This window comes from Phycodurus eques, unplaced genomic scaffold (assembly GCF_024500275.1).
Source record: "Phycodurus eques isolate BA_2022a unplaced genomic scaffold, UOR_Pequ_1.1 contig_29, whole genome shotgun sequence".
NCBI lineage: Eukaryota > Metazoa > Chordata > Actinopteri > Syngnathiformes > Syngnathidae > Phycodurus > Phycodurus eques.
In genome coordinates, this window is record NW_026904026.1 from 254,284 (window position 1) to 275,384 (window position 21,101).

The following is a 21,101-nucleotide window of genomic DNA, read 5'->3' on the forward strand; positions in this document are numbered from 1 at the left end:
CAGCGACCGTGCGGAAACACGCAACGGCGTTTGCCTCGTAACCACAAAAATAAATTTACAATAAAAGTCACGAAACGAAAGCTCTAAACGTGTTTAGGCACCATTTTCCTACAGCAGGAGTATATCTACATGTTGATCTTCGCACTAAATGTAGCTAACTGTTTAATTCGCCTCGTTTTGGAGTGTTTTATCGCCACGAAGACAAACAGGAAGTACGGCGGATATAAGCGACCGTGCGGAAACACGCAACGGCGTTTGCCTCGTAACCACAAAAAAACATTCAGAATAAAAGTCACGAAACGAAAGTACAAGCTTGCCTGAACATGCAAACTTGAAACATTTTAAATATTTTGGAAAAAAAAAAAGGTTTTACAAGAGCAATCATATTCTTTGAAGAGGTAAACTTTTGTGTAGTCTTATTTTTTTTATCATAAAGATGCAAAATTACAAGAATAAAGTCGTATTTTTGGGAGAGAAAAAGTGGGAAATTTGCGAGAACAGTCATATATTTTCAAGAAAATTCAGCCATATTTAAAAATTTTAAAAAGCCGTAACCTTTAAAGCGACAAGAATCAAGTTTTATTTTTGAAATATGTATTACGTATGTTTTTGGAAAAATAAATAATAATAATATTTTTTTATTAATGTCTTATTGTTGAAACAAACAAGACTTATTTTTTCAAGAAAAAAGGGATTATCATCAAGAAAATAAGGTAGACTCTTCCAAAAAAATTTGAGATACAAAAGTTCTAATTGTACATTACAAAAATAATATTTTTAAGATAAAAGTCATAAGAATTATATTTTTCGAAACTGGTCGAATCTTTTTAGAACAGTCATATTTTTTTCAAGAAAGAAGTCATCACCATACAAAAATAGTAAAAAAGAAAATATAAGATTTAAATTTGAGAAAAAAGTCTTATAATTTTTGGGGAGAAAGATGTGTTTTTATTTTAAATGAATGGCTTATTGGTGTCACAATAAGTCTTATGTTTTCAAGAGAAAGAAGGGAGATTATTATTTTAAAAAGATTGAATCATATGAAAATAAAGTCTTTTTTCATGAAAAGTAATTTTCCAAGAATGAAGTTCTATTGTTAAGCAACAGGGTGAGGTTTGTTTTAAATCATTAAATTATAAGAATTTCTTTTCTTTTTTAAACAGACTGAATTTTGTGAGCACAATATAATTTTTTTAACAAAAACGTCAGAATTAGACAAGAATAAAGTTTATATTTTTTTAAGAGTCAGCAACAGTCTTTTTTTCAAAAAGGTTGTAACTTTAAGAGAATAAAAGATGTATTTAAAAAAAAAAAACATTTAATTAAATTTGGGGGCAATTTTATGAGAAGGCCCCCACTACACCATCCGTGACTTGTGTATTTATGTGCCCTTTTTTTTCCTCGCAAAACAAAGCAAAAAAAATCAAGCAATGCCGTTTAATTCGAAAAACTTTCAGTCAGTTAGGTAACTCTTAAGTCAAGGTACCACTTTACGTGTACCCCAAGCCTGTAAACAATTGCAGGTAAATAACATTTTTTTGTGACCTTTAAACCTGGTCATGTGAAAAGCTCTCAAACCAATCTGGAAACAATGTGGCGAATATCAACTTTATGAAGTCACTTTCTACCTACATTACATATTAAATATACATATGAAAATATAATATGTAAAAACCCTATCAAACCCTAACCCCCTAACCCAAACCCTAACAAACATGGACCAATGCAAAACACTTCTTGGATCATTGAAACTCAAAAGTCTCTCTCTGTCCACCTGGATCAGATGCTGACCATGCCGTCGCCGGCAGACTCGGACCGGGACAGCGTGTCGCCGTGGCAATAGGTGGTCCAGGATCGAGGATACAGGCGGAGGCTGCTGCTCTTCCAGGAGGCCCAGCAGTAGCAGGCCCAGCTGGTCCAGAGGCCGCAGACCACGGTGAGCTGAGAAGTGACCGAGAAACGCTCCTATGGAAAGCCCTTTGAGCATTTATTCCTTATCCTTCATATCCAGATTAAGATCCGTGCACCGGTACGCTCTTTGTCCTCATTTGTAAATAAATGCGTATTGAAAAATAAATATCAAGAATGTAGAATAAATGCTTTAAGGGCTTTCCATATGCTCCTCAGTCTGACCCTGGTTTCTCCTTCAAGGTCCTCCAGTACAAGAGCAGGTGTGGCCAGCTGGAAGGCCAAGTCCTGGAGAAGACCTCCGACTTGGAGAAGATGTTTGTCTTGCGTACACATAAAACCCAACTTGTGTGTGTGTGTTTGTCTTTGTATGTGACTCGAGCTAAACTGATGCAGATGTGCTAAGTCGGTGTTCTTGTATTTCCAGATGCGGCAGCCTGGGCCAAGTCAACTGTTTTCTGCGAGAACAGCTGGAGCAGGCCGACGCCCTCAACCGCCCTCAAAATAAAGAAAACTGTATCATAAAATAAACCGTGTCTTTTGGATCTAATAATAATATATAATGAATACATGTATATTTCAAGATGAAGATTGATTATATTTGAGGAGGTTTGACCCTTTAATGGCCATTATGTTTACATAACTCCATAGTTTATTTTATTAAACAAAGCACAAAAATTAATTGAAAAAAAATATATACAACAATGGAATAAAATCTGCATTATAATATAAATATTGTATTTGTAAATGTAATTATTTGGAGGGTATTTTATATAAAAAAATAAAATAAATATTTATTAATAATAGACATTTCATAAATTATCATTTATCTCATATATATATATATATATATATATATATATATATATTCAATAAGTAAAACATCAAAAATATTACATCTTTCAAGCTGAAGTTTTAGTGTATTTGATGAATTTTAACTCTTTCAAGGCCAATATGTTTACATATTTTTTATCTTTGAAAAACACTCAAAATATACTTTTACAAATTAAGAAATATATGTAGTTAAATATGAGTAATATTTCCATTTGTAAATTAATTACATTTGGATTATTTAAAAATAAAATTACAATAAATTATGTAAATAGTTTTCAATACATGTATATATTTCAAAAACATAAAAGAATAAAATTTAAATAAATGGTAATACATTTTTCATATAATTTTTTCAAAGAGAAGCTCAATTATATTTTAGCAATTTTAATGCTTTGAGATAAAAATATATACAATAAACTATATTTAATATTAGATTTTTTTAAACAATATATCTTATTTTGGACAATTTTGATGAAAAAAACTAATAAAAATAAATAAAATCAAGTTAATATATGTACATTTCAAGATTCCCACGATCCTTGTGAGGATAAGTGGCTCAGAAAATGGATGATGGATGGATAGTTTACAGCATGAGGCAGAGTATGTACTTCAAAGAAAACAGACCAGTAGCGGGGCAAAAAAAAAAAAAAGTAAAAAAAAAAAAAATAAAAAAAATTTTGCTACATGCTTTGAATTGGAGCGGCACGGTGGCCGACTGGTTAGAAGAAGAATCATCTTTTATTATCATGAACATGCATGCATGCATGCATATGAAATTTGTTCTCTGCATTTAACCCATCACAGTGAACACATACACGTTAGTGGAACACACTGGAGCAGGTGGCAGCTGAAGCGCATTTCGGGGTATCAGTGTCTTGCTCAAGGATACCACAGCCGTGAGTCCGGGGGATGTTGGCGGATGGTCCAGTCGGGGTCATCAACCTAGGTCCCCCACGGTGGCAGGCGATGATCTTAACCATTGGGCCACGGCTGCCCAATGATTGTCAGCCTCACAGTTCTGAGGACTGGGGTTCAATCCCCGGCCCCGCCTGTGTGCAGTTTGCATGTTCTCCCCGTGCCAGCGTGCGTTTTCTCCGGGCCCTCCGGTTTCCTCCCACATCCTCAAAAAAAAACCATGCATGAATTGGAGACTCTAAATTGCCCGTAGGTGTGAATGTGAGTGCGAATGGTTGTTTGTTTCTATGTGCCCTGCGATTGGCTGGCGACCAGTTCAGGGTGTACCCCGCCTCCTGCCCGATGATAGCTGGCATAGGCTCCAGCATGCCCACGACCCCAGTGAGGAGAAGCGGCTCAGAAAATGGATGGATGGATGGATGCTTTGAAATGGAAACAAGTAACCCATCTGGTAGACAAATGTGCAAAGCCTAAATTTGAAAGTTAGTATAGGACAAACTACAACATGTCCTAGGATTTCTCAAGCGTTAACCTTAGCAATCCATTCGTAGCCAACATTCACTCTTGCTTTATTTCTCAACCCGTTGTTTTTTCCTGTGAAAACATTCCAAGTGGGGAGGGGCGGGAGAAAGAGGCCCCCTTTGTTGCCGTAAACGTTGGACGTGTGTTTACTCAGGGAAATCCAATGACTTGTGTGTGTGCCAGCGCACTTCCAGGACAGCGTCTGTTTGGAATCACAACAACCTGAGAGGTGCCATCTCTGGCTCACATCTCTCCCACCCCGTTCACACACACACATACGCACACACGCATACGCTCAGCCCTTCGTAGAAAAAGTGTTCATTGTGTACAAATATCCACAGTCTAACAATGTCCACAATGAATCGCCAGCTGTTTTCAACTGCAGGAGCTCGACTCCAAGCGTTGCGAGCTGGAGGCCTTGATGCAGAAGCACCAAGACGCTTCTGCATCACATCCCAAAAACATGCTTGGTAGGTTAATTAACAACTCTAAATTGCCCGTAGGTGTGAATGCGAGTGCGAATGGTTGTTTGTTTGTATGTGCCCTGCGATTGGCTGGCAACCAGTTCAGGGTGTACCCCGCCTCCTGCCCGATGATAGTTGGGATAGGCTCCAGCACGCCCGTGACCCTAGTGAGGAGAAGGGGCTCAGTAAATGGATGGATGGATGGATTTTTCACATGGGTTCTCATTTGAAAGCTGCGATTGTGTTGAATTTGAAACAGGTGAGAAAATCAGCAGCATTTTGATTTTGTGGCAATGGGAGCCAATCAAAATTAGTGATGACCTCAAAAGTGAACATTCTGAAAATGATAATGGTAGACATTTTTGAACCGGTCTAATTGTATTTTTTGCCAATCTGATTTTTCATGGCAGCACAGTGTTGACTGGTGAGCACCTCTGCCTCAGAGTTCTGAAGACTCACGTTCAAATCTAGTCCCACCTGTGTGGAGTTTGCATGTTCTCTCCGTGCCTGCGTGGGTTTCTCCGGGTACTCCTGCTTCCTCCCACATCCCAGAAACATGCACGGTAGGTTCATTGAAGACTCTAAATTGCCCATAGGTGTGAATGTGAGTACATATGGTTGTTTGTTTGTATGTGCCCTGCGATTGACTGGTCACCAGTTCAGGGTGTACCCCGCCCCTTGCCCAGAGTGAGCTAGGATAGGCTCCAGCACGCCTGCGACCCTTGTGAGGATAAGCGGGAGGGAAAATGAATGAATGAATGAATTTTTCATAACAGGTGTCATTTGAAATGTGTGATAGTGTAGAGCATAGGTGTCAAACTCAAGGCCTGCCACATAATTTTATGTTGCCCACGAAAGCAAATCATGCTCGTCAACTTCCGTGATTTTTGCAAAAATCTGTACCCATCCATCCATTTTCTGAGCCGCTTCTCCTCACTAGGATCGCGTGCGTGCTGGAGTCCTATCCCAGCAATCATCGGGCAGCAGGCGGGGTTACACCCTGAACTGGTTGCCAGCCAATCGCAGGGCACATACAAACAAACAACCATTCGCACTCACATTCACACCTATGGGCAATTTATAGTCACCAATTAATGCATGTTTTTGGGATGTGGGAGGAAACCGGAGTGCCCGGAGAAAACCCACACAGGCATGGGGAGAACATGCAAACTCCACACAGGATTGAACCCCGGTCCTCAGAACTGTAAGGCAGACGCCCTAACCAGTCGGGCGCCGTGCCGCGATTTCAAAACTAGTTATCCCTCAATTTGTTGTCCATCCATGCATTTTCTACCGCTTTTCCGAGGTCGGGTCGCGGGGGCAGTAGCTTTAGCAGGGACGCCCAGACTTCCCTCTCCCCAGGCCACTTCATCCAGCTCTTCCGGGGGGATCCCGAGGCGATCCCAGGCCAGCCAAAGGACGTAGTCTCTGCAGCGTGTCCTGGGTCGTCCCTGGGGTCTCCTCCCGGTGGGACATGCTCGGAACACCTCACCGGGGAGGCGTCCGGCAGCCATCCGAATCAGATGCTCCAGCCACCTCATCTGGCTCCTCTCAATGTGGAGGAGCAGCGGCTCTACTCTGACATCCTCCCGGATGACCGAGCTTCTCTCTAAGCTCTCTCTAGTCAGCAAGCAACCATCAAAATCTAAGCAAATAAATGATAACTTCTACAATTTATTTAACACTAAGGGAAAGCCTGGACACCCTGAGGAGGAAACTCATTTCAGCCACTTGTATCCGGGATCTTGTTCTTTCGGTCACGACACACAGCTCGTGACCATAGGTGAGGGTAGGAACGTAGATCAACTGGTAAATTGAGAGCTTCGGCTTTCGGCTTAGCTCCTTCTTTACCACAATGGACCAATACAAAGTCCGCGTCACTGCAGACGCCGCACCGATCCGCCTGTCGACCTCCCGTTCCATTCTTCCCTCACTCGTGAACAAGACCCCAAGGTACTTGAACTCCTCCGCTTGGGACAGGATCTCATCCACGACCTGGAGAGGGCACGTCCACCCTTTTCCGACTGAGGACCATGGTCTCAGATTTGGAGGTGCTGATTCTCACCCCAGCCGCTTCACACTCGGCTGCGAACTGCTCCAGTGAGAGTTGGAGTTGGAGGCTTGATGAAGCCAACAGAACCACATCATCAGCAAAAACCAGAGATGCAATACTAAGGCCACTAAACTGGACCCCCTCTACGCCTCGGCTGCGCCTTGAAATTCTGCCCATAAAAGTTATGAACAGAATCGGTGACAAAGGGCAGCCTTGGCGGAGTCCAACCCTCACCAGGAACAAGTCCGACTTACTGCAGGATATGCGGACCAAACTCTGACTCCGGTCGTACAGGGACCGAACTGCCCATATCAGGGGGTTCGGTACCCCATACTCCCAAAGCACCCTCCACAGGACTTCCCGAAGGACACGGTCGAACGCCTTATCTAAGTCCACAAAACACATGTAGACTGGTTGGGCGAACTCCCATGCACCCTCGAGGATCAATTTGTTGTGTAATGGTAATAATACGATTTGGTGAATAAACATTTATGTGGTTTCACTGTTCTAACCGCCCTCTGAGGGAAATCATAACTAAAATGTGGCCCAAGACAAAAATGAGTTTGACACCCCTGGAGAGTATAAAACAGGTAAAATATTCTACATGAATTTGATTTTGTGGCAATGGGAGGCGATCAAAACCATCAGTGTCATGTCACATTGCTGTTAGAAGGAGAAACAAAACGTCTGTTCTGTTTGATAATGACCAGCACAAGCAAGCGCAGTTTTCACCTCACCCCAGATGCTCACAAAGGGGGAGGGAGAAACAGGTAACAGCATGCTGCTTCCAATTAGCATTAGAAGTTGACCTCTCAAACAAATGTTGTGTTGTTGTTGATTGTTTTCTGTTCTTCTGTCACGTACGTGGTTAAGGCGAGGGCGAGTAACGCAAGGCAAGAACATGGTGGACCCAATTGCAGGGAAGCAGGGAGGCAAGGCAGGAGTGCGGGAGTCTCAAAATAATATTTAATCTTCAAAAAGGGAAAACTAAACAAAGTCCCACAACAGATACCAATCAAATCAAAGTAACAAAGAAACACTCGAATATCTAAAACTGGAAACAAACTATGACCTGTGAGTAAGACGTGGAATAGAAAGGGAGAATGACACCTGACAATAACATACCACAATGATAAAGACAACTGACGACTATGACATGGCAGAGACATGTGACAACGACAATGAACCGACAAGAACTGAAAGAAACCAGGGAACTAAATACAAACAGATAGACGAGACAACGAGGAACACCTGGACAAGACATGAGTGGCTGGAGAGAGCTGATTGGTCGACACAAAGCAGACGAGAACAGGTGGACACAACAACTTAATGAGCACACGACAAACATGGAACACAGGAAAACATGGAACAAAACTAAACACAACCCAAACCAAAACACAGACCATGACAGTACCCCCCCTCTAAAGGAACGGATCCCAGACGTTCCCCAAACAACAACCAAAAAGTCACCAACCCAGGGTGGGCGGAAGGGGGCCTGGAGGAGGGTACAGAGTCCACCCCTCAGGTCAGTATGGTGGCCATCCAGGCCACCCAGGGTGAGGTGCTTGGCTGAGCGGTTCAGGAGGTCGTCCAGGACGCCAAGCACCAGGGTCTTTACAGGACCATTCAGGCGGACGGCCACGGTGCCGAAGCCAATGGTAATGCAGGGGCCAGGCAATAGGGTTGGGTGGCGGCCGCTGGACGTGCGCCGCCGGAGCGAGGACGGGTGGCGGCCGCTGGACGAGCGCCGCCGGAGCGAGGACGGGTGGCGGCCGCTGGACGAGCGCCGCCGGAGCTAGGATGGGTGGCGGCCGCTGGACGAGCGCCGCCGGAGCGAGGACGGGTGGCGGCCGCTGGACGAGCGCCGCCGGAGCGAGGACGGGTGGCGGCCGCTGGACGAGAGCCGTCGGAGCGGGGTCGGGTGGCGCCCGCTGGACGAGCGCCGCCGGAGCAAGGTCGGGTGGCAGCCGCTGGACGAGCGCCGCCGGAGCGGGAACCTGGCGCAGCTGCCGAGGAGCAGGAGCGGGAACCTGGCGCAGCTGCCGAGGAGCAGGAGCGGGAACCTGGCGCAGCTGCCGAGGAGCAGGAGCGGGAACCTGGCGCAGTTGCCGAGGAGCAGGAGCGGGAACCTGGCGCAGCTGCCGAGGAGCAGGAACGGGAGCCTGGCGCAGCTGCCGAGGAGCAGGAACGGGAGCCTGGCGCAGCTGCCGAGGAGCAGGAACGGGAGCCTGGCGCAGCTGCCGAGGAGCAGGAACGGGAGCCTGGCGCAGCTGCCGAGGAGCAGGAACGGGAGCCTGGCGCAGCTGCCGAGGAGCAGGAACGGGAGCCTGGCGCAGCTGCCGAAGAGCAGGAACGGGAGCCTGGCGCAGCTGCCGAAGAGCAGGAACGGGAGCCTGGCGCAGCTGCCGAGGAGCAGGAACGGGAGCCTGCCGCAGCTGCCGAGGAGCAGGAACGGGAGCCTGGCGCAGCTGCCGAGGAGCAGGAACGGGAGCCTGCCGCAGCTGCCGAGGAGCAGGAACGGGGCCTGCAGTCGCTTCCTCAGCCTGCCGCCATTGAGGTTTGGGAGTAGAGGGTACGGGAGTGGAAGAGTGCACAAGGTCTCGGGAAGCTGAACTAGGAAAAATGGCTGGTACTGAACATGGTGGCTTGGGGGCAGGTTTGACTGGACGCCCTAACCCTAACCCTACGTACGTGGTTAAGGCGAGGGCGAGTAACGCAAGGCAAGAACATGGTGGACCCAATTGCAGGGAAGCAGGGAGGCAAGGCAGGAGTGCGGGAGTCTCAAAATAATATTTAATCTTCAAAAAGGGAAAACTAAACAAAGTCCCACAACAGATACCAATCAAATCAAAGTAACAAAGAAACACTCGAATATCTAAAACTGGGTGGAAATAGGGGTGATGAAGAAGTGACGGGTAAGTACGGTATCCAGGAAAGGAACTTGGAGGGACAGATGGTGGTAGACTTTGCAAAAAGGATGCAAATGGCTGTAGTGAACACTTTTTTTCCAGAAGAGGCAGGAACATAGGGTGACCTACAAGAGCGGGGGGATTACATCTTGTGCAGACGATGTAATTTGAAGGACGTTACCGACTGTAAGGTAGTGGTAGGGGAGAGTGTGGCTAGACAGCATAGGATGGTGGTGTGTAAGATGACTCCGGTGGTGGGGAGGAAGATGAGGAAGACAAAGGCAGAGCAGAGAACCATGTGGTGGAAGCTGAGACAGGATGAGTGTTGTGCAGCTTTTCGGAAAGAGGTGAGACAGGCTCTCATGGACAGGAGGAGCTTCCAGAAGACTGGACCGCTACAGCCAAGGTGATCAGAAAGACAGGCAGGGGATTACTTGGTGTATCTTCTGGCACGAAAGGAGAGAAGGAGACTTGGTGATGGAACATCACAGTACAGGAAATCATACAAGGAAAAAGGATAGTGAAGAAGAAGTGGGACACCGAGAGGACCAAGGAGGGGCGAAAGGAATACATTGAGATGCGACATATGGCAAAGGTAGAGGTGGCAAACGCCAAACAAGAGGCATATGATGACATGTATTCCAGGTTGGACACTAAAGAAGGAGAAAAGAATCTCTACAGGTTGGCCAGACAGAGGGATAGAGATGGGAAGGATGTGCAGCAGGCTCATTTGTTCACATATCAAATAATATGTAAGTATCCCTTAATTGCTTAAAGTGCAATTCACAAAGTCAGGTCACACAGATAACAAGAATCAACGATGCTTGCAATACATATAATATCCCTCCATCCATCCATTTTCTGTAACGCTTATCCTCACAAGGCTCGCGGGCAGCCTGCAGCCAATCCCAACGATCTTCGGGGAGGAGGCGGGGTACACCCTGAACTGGTCGCCAGCCGATTGCAGTGCTTGCAATACATAAGTACTAAAGTATTTAACAATTTTGTGTACCAAAAGATTTGGATAACAAAGGCATGGTCTGTTGTAATATTTTGCCATTTTCCCACTGTGTCCACCTGTCGTCATGCTGCTGGAAAGTTGTGCTTCACTGAAAAGATCTGTCAATCTTTGCACATTTCGGTTCACGTCCATTGTGGGGTAGGGGGGCAGAGACGACCCTCTTAGGACTTGTCTAGATTAACAATTGTTGATTACACCAGAAGTCCCTGGTGGTCTAGTGGTTAGGATTCGGCGCTCTCACTGCCACGGCTCGGGTTTGATTCCCGGTCAGGGAACATTAATACTTCATCCTGTTTGGTCAAGTGTTGTTCAACATTGACTATATCGGCCTCATCAAGGACGGTGACGAGTCTGCATATCGACAGGAAGTGGAGCGGCTGGAGCTGAACACGCTTGACTGCAGAGATGATCGTGGACTTCAGGAGGCATCCTTCGCCACAGCTGCCCATCACGCTGTCCAGCTGCCTTGTGTCACCCGTCGAGACCTTCAAGTTCCTGGGAATTACAGTCTCTCAGGCTCTGAAGTGGGCGACCAACATCAACTCCGTCCTCAAAAAGGACCAGCAGGGGATGTACTTCCTGCGGCTTCTGAGAAAGCACGGCCTGCCACAGGAGCTGCTGAGGCAGTTCTACACAGCGGTCATCAAATCAGTCCTGTGTTCTTCCATCACAGTCTGGTTTGGTGCTGCTACAAAAAAGGACAAACTCCGACTGCAACGGACAATCAAAACTGCTGAAAGGATTGTTGGTACCCCCCTACCCACCCTTGAGGACTTGCACGCTGCCAGAACTAAGACAAGAGCATGCAAAATCCTCTCGGACCCTCACCATCTCTTCCAGCTCCTTCCCTCCGGTAGGCGCTACCGATCAATGCAAACTAGAACTAGTAGACATTCCAACAGCTTCTTCCCTCTTGCGATCAAAACAGTAGGTGAGGTGTTCTTAAACATCTCACCTACAATTCCATTGCAACACGGTGGCAATTTTTTGTCTTGAGTTTGTTGTCACATTTCTGTTGGGCCAATTAGATATTACTCGTGCACTCACTGTAGTTGTCTCGCCACGCTGCACTATTTGCATATCTGTTGTTGACCAATAATCAACATCAGCCTCATTTGCCTCAGCTCCCCTGAACTAATAAGTGCGATGGAAACACAAACCACATGGGCCACAGGAAACTTTTGCTACCGGGAGCTCAAAGTTGCTGGGCTGGTTGGTGGAAAAGCCCCCAAGATTATTTGGGGAGACAGATGAGTTAAATTAATTTGAAATAATAAAAATAGCCAGGTCAACAACAACAATAAAGTGTGAAAAAGTGTAAATTAATAAAGTGCAAGTTTCAATAATGGTATGGATTGGCATTTGCAAATTAACATATTAATGGCTTTTTTTGGAGGGTGGGGGGGGCATCCTTGGTTAAACACAGAAAGACTTATTCCCAATTTTGCACGGAGCAAAAAAACGAAAATAATTAAATAAACAAATAATTAACAAATCTATATTTTTATGTCAAAATACTGTATACAGTATGCATTATATTGATTGTATTGTAGTATTTCTTTAATTGAGACGAGCGCTCCGCTTAACCAAACTGCCTGTTTTGTGTGTGTGTGATTGTGATTGGTGGGGGGTAGATTGTGAGGCAGCAATGCCTGGGTTCATGACCCTTGTCCTGCATGCTTCCCCTCCTGTCCTGTCCTGTCCTTCCCTCACAGAGTGTAGCACTACTGCCCCATACAATACTCATATCTAAAATGTCATTGTTCTATCCTCCTTTTTGCTTGACTTAACAGCCGAACCGGACAAAAGAAAAAGTAAAATAAAAGTAGTTAGATGAAAGCCAAATTATAATGTTTCAGTTTTTCAATCAAATGGGTGGGGCCAGAGAAAAAAACATCGAATAAAACCCTATTGCAGAGTAATTATGGATAATCAACTGATGTTTCATGAACTATTTCCAGGTGGGGTATTCCGCAGGAGACCAAGGCATCAGAGGCATACATGGAGACCATGTCAACAAAACACCTCAACTTTGATGTGCACTCTGTATTCTTTTCACAATGCCCTCATCTCGGAGCATCACCTGACAGGAAGGTGTCCTGTGACTGTTGCGGCTCTGGGTGCTCGCAGATCAAATGTCCCGACAAAAGACAGGACACATTTAGAAGGATCAAAAGACTTTTGCTTGGTTGCTTCCTCACCCTCACACATGACACTGCGACTTAACACACGGTACAACAATTACGTTCAAGTACTGTGCCAGATTCATGTTACAAAATCACAATTCTGTGACTTTTCTGTGTGATCACCTTCAGAATTGTATATTACGAGAACAACCCCAAATCCAAGTTTCAGAAGATACGTTATGAAGGCAACAAGGTTTTCAAGTGTGGAGTGTTGCCAGAATTGCTAGGAAAGTGGTACATACGAAATACAGTGCTGAATCTCGGTGTAACATCTGATCTGTAGGCCTGTATCTGGAAAGGTAAACAGAATATAGGGAACAACTGTTGGTAATTTATGTGAAAAAACCCTTGAACACCCCAGGCCTTCGACACAAATGAGATGCTTCCTTGTGAGGTGATTGAAATTAGAAACTTTATAATGTTGTGCTGTTTTTAGGTGCTTCATGTTCGAGCTCGAGCTTTTAAATCTGAAGGACGCTCAATGAACACCGCAAAGCAGTCCGTTACAATAAATTATGCTGACACGTTTCTTAAAAAAACACAATGGGAAGCTGCATCTTAAGTGTTCTCTTTACGGCCACAGTATTAGAGGATGAAGCCTGCTTGCCGTGACTTGTGTCCAACGGCGAAAGATTCTTGATACTGTTGACTGATGAATCCCAAAGAGGTAGCCGAAAAATTCCTCAGACAGATAAGAGACGCAGCTTTATCAGTGTCAGACAAATCACCTGAGGAGACTTGAGGGAATGTTCTTTAGTGGCAGGAAAAAACGATGACACAAATCCAAACAAGAACATGAAAGTCTGTAACTTGGGCAGTCCTGTGCAAAATGTTATTTTCTTGTCATCAAATTGTGAAGGGTCAAGGGTGCGCTGTTTCAACTCACTTTCTAAACTGTGAACTTTATCCCTCAGTGACCGACATTCAGTGTTCGATGATTGAATCTGTTCATGTAACGACGCAATGTGTGTCTCGTCTGTCTAGACCTCAGTCCCAGGGACTTCATCCATCTGGACCTCTGCTTCTGGTGCAGGAGTTTGATGCTGAGTCAGAAGAGCTGCGGCAGCTAGCTCTCTACTTGTGTTCACAAGTCTTTTCTCCGAAACCTTTTGAGATTGGAGACATCTTTCCAGTTTGTGGACAGCCCGATTTCGATCAGCGGTGGAGGTGAAACTGAATAAACTTGGCACGTAGTCAGGCTGGAGGGGATCATCGCTCTTCCTTTCTGAAACAAAACAACTAAGAAAGTAATATTCCATTTATTATCATGATTTCATTCTCACTTCCTAAATTTGGCTTGTGTACATGTATTTTGATGGATATTTATTGAGAATCACAGTCCATCAGTTAAACACAACAAGGCTTTTAGAGGGGAGTGACAAACTAAAAAAAAGAAAAGAGAGTGAAAGGATAACTAAATAATATAGGAAAAGAAGACAAACAAGACAAAGAGCGAGCTCCAAACATGACGAGGAAAGGAAATCATTATATACCGAGACCAATGTCTCAAAAGTATTCTCTGTCAATTGACTGTCTGTTGTGGTACTCGAGCAAGTACCGGAGACAAATTCCTTGTGTGTTTTTGACATACTTGGCAAATAAAGATTCTGATTCTGATGGCACATTAGATATGAGTGTTGTATGAGGCAGTAGTGCTGCATCCTATGAGTAAAACTGCAATTTTATTGCTTTGTGGGATAAGTTTTCGTGACCCCTTTGTAAGTAAAACTTGATTCCTTTGGCGCATCCATTCGACACGCCCACAGCGTCGTTGGGCTGGGAGGTTTATTCAAATTTTGAAGCCTGATTTTATATTCTTAGCAATTTGTTTTATTCATTCAAATTTGGCAGGCTTGTCAACATTATCCTTCTCTGTGGTGTGTCGAATTTACATGCCATTTTTTGGCTTCGTGCCACTTTAAAAGCATTTCAGTTCTTTTCAGTGGAGAAAATGGATTTGAGATACAACTAAATTGAGTTCCTCTTATTGTTGGAAGCGTATTTTATGATGATCACATATACCGGTCACTGCTTCTTGGCAGTCGAGCTCAATCAATCATTCATTAATTTGATATGGACATCACTAAAGTATTGGAAAACAAAGCATGCATTAGTTTGTGTATTTTGGCACCAGTGCTCATTTGGAACATTTGTCATGAGAGGTTTTTAGAAAAGACAGACAACACGATGATGACTGTCCATCCATCCATCCATCCATCTTCTACCGCTTATCCGGGTCGGGTCGCGGGGGCAGTAGCTTTAGCAGGGACGCCCAGACTTCCCTCTCCCCAGCCACTTCATCCAGCTCTTCCGGGGGGATCTCGAGGCGTTCCCAGGCCAGCCGAAGGACGTAGTCTCTCCAGCGTGTCCTGGGTCGTCCCCGGGGTCTCCTCCCAGTGGGACGTGCCCGGAACACCTCAACAGGGAGGCGTCCGGGAGGCATCCGAATCAGATGCCTCAGCCACCTCATCTGGCTCCTCTCAATGCGGAGGAGCAGCGGCTCGATTCTGAGATCCTCCCGGATGACCGAGCTTCTCACCCTATCTCTAAGGGAGAGCCCGGACACCCTGCGGAGGAAACTCATTTCGGCCGCTTGTATCCGGGATCTCGTTCTTTCGGTCACGACCCACAGCTCGTGACCATAGGTGAGGGTAGGAACGTAGATCGACCGATAAATTGAGAGCTTCGCCTTTCGGCTTAGCTCCTTCTTTACCACAACGAACCGATACAAAGTCCGCATCACTGCAGACGCTGCACCGATCTCCCGTTCCATTCTTCCGTCACTCGTGAACAAGACCCCAAGATACTTGAACTCCTCCACTTGGGTCAGGATCTCATCCCCGACCTGGAGAGGGCATGCCACCCTTTTCCGACTGAGGACCATGGTCTCAGATTTGGAGGTGCTGATTCTCATCCCAGCCGCTTCAGACTCGACTGCGAACTGCTCCAGTGAGAGTTGGCGCTCACGGCTTGATGAAGCCAACAGAACCACATCATCAGCAAAAAGCAGAGATGCAATACTGAGGCCACCAAACCGGACCCCCTCTACGCCTCGGCTGCACCTAGAAATTCTGTCCATAAAAGTTATGAACAGAATCGGCGACAAAGGGCAGCCTTGGCGGAGTCCAACCCTCACCGGGAACGAGTCCGACTTACTGCCGGATATGCTGACCAAACTCTGACTCCGGTCGTACAGGGACCGAACAGCCCGTATCAGGGGGTTCGGTACCCCATACTCCTGAAGCACCCTCCACAGGACTCCCCGAGGGACACGGTCGAACGCCTTCTCCAAGTCCACAAAACACATGTAGACTGGTTGAGCGAACTCCCATGCACCCTCGAGGACCCTGCCGAGGGTGTAGAGCTGGTCCACTGTTCCACGGCCAGGACGAAAACCACACTGCTCCTCCTGAATCTGAGATTCGACTTCCTGACGGACCCTCCTCTCCAGCACCCCTGAATAGACCTTACCAGGGAGGCTGAGCAGTGTGATTCCCCTGTAGTTGGAACACACCCTCCGGTCCCCCTTCTTAAAAAGAACATGAGCAAGGTTTTGTCGGAGGTGGGAGTTGAAACTCCTTCTGACAGGGGATTCTGCCAGACGTTCCCAGCAGACCCCCACAATACGTTTGGGCCTGCCACGTCGGACCGGCATCTTCCCCCACCATCGGAGCCAACTCACCACCAGGTGGTGATCAGTTGACACCCGAGTGTCCAAGACATGCGGCCGCAAGTCCGATGACACGACCACAAAGTCGATCATCGAACTGCGACCTAGGGTGTCCTGGTGCCACGTGCACGTGTGGACACCCTTATGCTTGAACATGGTGTTCGTTATGGACAATCCGTGACGAGCACAGAAGTCCAATAACAGAACACCGCTCGGGTTCTGATCGGGGGGGGAGGGGGCGTTCCTCCCAATCACGCCCTTCCAGGTCTCACTGTCATTGCCCACGTGAGCATTGAAGTCCCCCAACAGAACAATGGAGTCCCCAGCGGGAGTGCTCTCCAGCACCCCATCCAAGGACTCCAAAAAGGGTGGGTACTCTGAACTGCTGTTTGGTGCATAGGCACAAACAACAGTCAGCACCCGTCCCCCCACCCGAAGGCGGAGGGAGGCTACCCTCTCGTCCACCGGGGTGAACCCCAACGTACAGGCGCCGAGCCGGGGGGCAATAATTATACCCACACCTGCTCGGCGCCTCTCACCGTGGGCAACTCCCGAGTGGAAGAAAGTCCAACCCCTCTCGAGAGGACTGGTACCAGAGCCCAAGCTGGTGTGTGAGGTCGAGAAGTTCCGACTAGATATAGTCGGACTCGCCTCCACACACAGCTTGGGCTCCTTCCCTGCCAGAGAGGTGACATTCCACGTCCCTAGAGCCAGCTTCTGTAGCCGGGGATGGGATCGCCAACTTCCCCACCTACAGCCACCGCCCAGCTCACACTGCACCTGGACCCACGTTACCTTTTCGGCTGTACCCGGCCGGGCCCCATGGGTGCAGGCCCGGCCACCAGGTGCTCGCCTTCGAGCCCCACCACCAGGCCTGGCTCCAGTGGGGGGCCCCAGTGACCTGCGTCCGGGCAAGGGAAAACGAAGTCCATTGTTTGTCGTCATCATTAGGGGTCTTTGAGCCGTGCTTTGTCTGGTCCCTCACCTAGGACATGTGTGTCATGGGTGACCCTGCCAGGGGCATAAAGCCCCAGACAACTTAGCTCCTAGGATCACTGGGACACACAAACCCCTCCACCACGACAAGGTGATGGCTCAAGGAGGGGACGATGATGAATGTGGTAGATAAAATACACAAATATAGATTTTTGTAAATCCGTATGATAGTCATTACTTTTTGATATTAAACATTTACAATTTCAAAGTGGGCGGCACGGTGGGCGACTTAGAGCGTCAGCCTCACAGTTCTGAGGACCCGGGTTCAATCCCCGGCCCCGCCTGTGTGGAATTTGCATGTTCTCCCCGTGCCTGCGTGGGTTTTCTCCGGGCACTCCAGTTTCCTCCCACATCCCGAAAACATGCATGAATTGGAGACTCTAAATTGCCCGTAGGTGTGAATGTGAGTGTGAATGGTTGTTTGTTTGTATGTGCTCTGCGATTGGCTGGCAACCAGTTCAGGATTTACCCCGCCTCCTGCCCGATGATAGCTGGGATAGGCTCCAGCACGCCCGCGACCCTAGTGAGGAGAAGCGCCTCAGAAAATGGATGGATGGACAATTTCAAAGAAAGCTTCTTGATCACCGCAATTCCCACCAGCACACTTTGTGTTTATTAGCTCAATCCTTAGTAGATAATCTTTGACTGAAACTGAACAAGCAAAAGCTTTCTCTCCACTGTGTCTTATCATGTGTCGTTCGCTCTTACAAGCAAAAGTTTTCCCACACTGAGAACATTTCCATCTTTTGTTGTCAGTGTGACATGTCATAACACCTTTGGACTTTTTATCATCATCATCTTCATCAGAGCGAGGTGTTTCATGGTCTGTGTTTTGGTTTGGGTTGTGTTTAGTTTTGTTCCATGTTTTCCTGTGTTCCATGTTTGTCGTGTGCTCATTAGGTTGTCGTGTCCACCTGTTCTCGTCTACATTGTGTCGACCAATCAGCTCTCTCCAGCCACTCGTGTCTTTTCCAGGTGTTCCTCGTTGTCTCGTCAATTTTTAGTTCCCTGGTTTCTTTCAGTTATTGTCGGTTCATTGTCTTTGCCATGTCATAGTCGCCAGTTGTCTTTATCATTGCGGTATGTCATTGTCAGGTGTCATTTTCCCTATCTATTCCACGTCTTACTCACAGGTCATTGTTTGTTTCCAGTTTTAGTTTGGTTGTTTGTTATCTGTTGTGGGACCTTGTTCAGTTTTGCTTTATCCAATATCCTTGTTTTCCTTTTTTGAAGATTAAATATTATTTTGAGAATCCCGCACTCCTGCCTTGCCTCCCTGCTTCCCTGCAATTGGGTCCACCATGTTCTTGCCTTGCGTTCCTCGCCTTCGCCCTAACCACGTACGTGACAGAATGAACCGACCAGAACAGGACCCAGCGGGAAGAACATGGCGTCACCCTGGACACCACCAAACTGCCTCCCACCGTCCTCAGCCTGCCATCCATACCTACCCTCCTCCAGTAAGCCCTATCGTTCAGTCTTTTCTGTCCTTTTCATTGGGTCCCCCCACTTGTCCTAGTTATTCACCTTGCCCTACTATTTTACATCCACATGTTTCTTTAGATTCAGATTTTTCTGATTGTGAAGATGGCACCGATTTAGTTAACCTCCTGCCTGATTCTGACTCTGACACAGACTTACATTTGTCTGGTTCCTTCCCTAGTTTATCCCGTCCTTGTCAGTTTTTGTCATGTCTCCCTGTTTCCAACCCCAGTGAGTCCAAATCCTTTTTTTTTTAATCAGTTTATTTGAAAGGGGACAATGCAATTTCATAAAACACATGAAATACACATGGTTAAAAAAGCCAGAATTAGCCAGAAGGCTAGTTTTCATCTGTATCCCCTGGCCATGATGTAAAAAAGCAGTAAAATACATCTACAAGACAATATAATACAGGATACATAATCAAAGACTTACTATACTATTAAGAGAGAATAAAACCACGAATCATTTGATCATAACAAAAAACAACAACATCAAAGCATACCTGTCTTTTAGTGTTGGCAGCTTTAGGTGTTAACTAGCCACATTTTCAGTTTTTTTGTGAAGGCCTTGTATGTTGTAAGCAGTTTAACCTCCTCAGGTACTGAGTTCCACTCCCCAGCGCTCCTCACTGACCAGGCTGACTTACTGAAAGTGCTCCTGCGCAGAGGAATGAGACAGTCACCTCTGACAGAGCCTCGAGTGACACGCTCAGAGCTGTTTCTTTGGCTGATGAACTAAGCCAGAGGACCTGGAGCCAAATCATGCAGTACTTTATAAATCAAATTTAAATCTGCAAATATGCAAAGACTGTCCCAGTTTAAAAGACTGTATTTTTTTTTAAATTGCACAGTGATGATAGTGCCTTGGTTTTTTATCCATCACTTTAATTACTTGTTTGTACAAAACTTCCAATGTTTTTTTGCATTCTGACCAGCCTGGGACCAGCTGGTTATGCAATAGTTAAAGTGACTAAGAATCATTGAATATAAGTAAATTTTTGCGGCTTCAGTTGACATTTCATTTCGAATTGCACGAAAATTTGCGAGGTTTAATTTGATATTTTTACACAATTTGTCAATATGGGCTTTAAAGGAAAGCTGTGAATCTATTATTAACCCAAGATATTTTTTAGCAATTTAGCAAGTATGTCGGGGTCAGGTGATACTCTATTTGTTTTAGTGAAATACATGCCTACAGTTTTAGAAATGTTTAGCTGTAGACAGCACTCCTGCAACCAAGTTGTGACACAGGACATTGTATTAGTGAGTTTAGCAGCAACAGTATCTTTGGAGCGACCATGAACAAAGAAAACCGTGTCGTCTGCATACATTACGCACTCTGCTTCAGAACAAACAGTGGGCAAATCGTTGATATAAAGACTAAATAAATGGGGGCCTAATATTGATCCCTGAGGGACTCCAGAGGTTAGCCTAAGAGACTCTGATTTGCAGTTGTTAACTGATACAGATTGTGTTCGGTCATGCAGATATGATTCAATCCAGCTCTCAGCTTTGCGAGAGAAGTAAAATTTTGAGAGCTTGGTAAGAACAGAGTGATTTACTGTATCGAAAGCTTTCCTGAGGTCCAAGAACACCGCCCCTACAACTCCACCCTTGTCGAGAGAAGATTTTATTTTCTCAATGAAGAGGCACGTAGCCATTTCAGTGGAATGCTTGGATCTTTCCCTCGGACCTTTTCTTGGGCACCCGTTTGGCCATTTACCCAGACCGCCGCATGGTGGTCAACGGAGGCGCCCAAGTAAAGGTCAAATTTTACCCCCTCGTTTTTTTCCCCCCTGTTCACAAGTCACTTAATTTTTCACCTGTTGTTCCACGGCTCCAATTAAGTCACGTCTTGTCAAACCTGCCACCATGTTCAGTACCAGCCATTTTTCCTAGTTCACCTTCCGGAGACCTTGTGCACTCTGCCACTCCCGTACCCTCTACTCCCAAACCTCAATGGCGGCAGGCTGAGGAAGCTACTGTAGGCTCCCGTTCCAGCTCCTCTGCAGCTGCGGCAGGCTCCCGTTCCGGCTCCTTGGCGGCGCTCGTCCAGCGGCCGCCACCCGACCCTATTGCCTGGCCCCTGCATTACCATTGGTTTCGGCACCGTGGCCCTCCGCCTGAATGGCCCTGTAA

At 46.2% G+C, this 21,101-nt stretch overlaps 1 protein-coding gene across 2 annotated transcripts in view; it reads left to right on the forward strand.

Annotated features, from left to right (window-relative positions):
* Positions 1-2,435, forward strand: part of LOC133398274 (gastrula zinc finger protein XlCGF57.1-like) — a 41,414-nt gene extending 38,979 nt beyond the window's left edge. Inside the window, exons 2-4 of one of the 2 annotated variants that reach the window (XR_009767780.1) lie at positions 1,784-1,936; positions 2,152-2,258; positions 2,336-2,435. Coding sequence is in view for 1 of the 2 variants with exons in the window: in XM_061669917.1 (XP_061525901.1) it covers positions 1,784-1,936; positions 2,152-2,225; positions 2,336-2,416 (308 nt within the window). In the remaining variant the exon portion in view is untranslated. The remainder of the gene's footprint in view (positions 1-1,783; positions 1,937-2,151; positions 2,259-2,335) is intronic. The other variant, XM_061669917.1, reaches the window with a different exon arrangement.
* Positions 2,436-21,101: the final 18,666 nt, after the last annotated feature.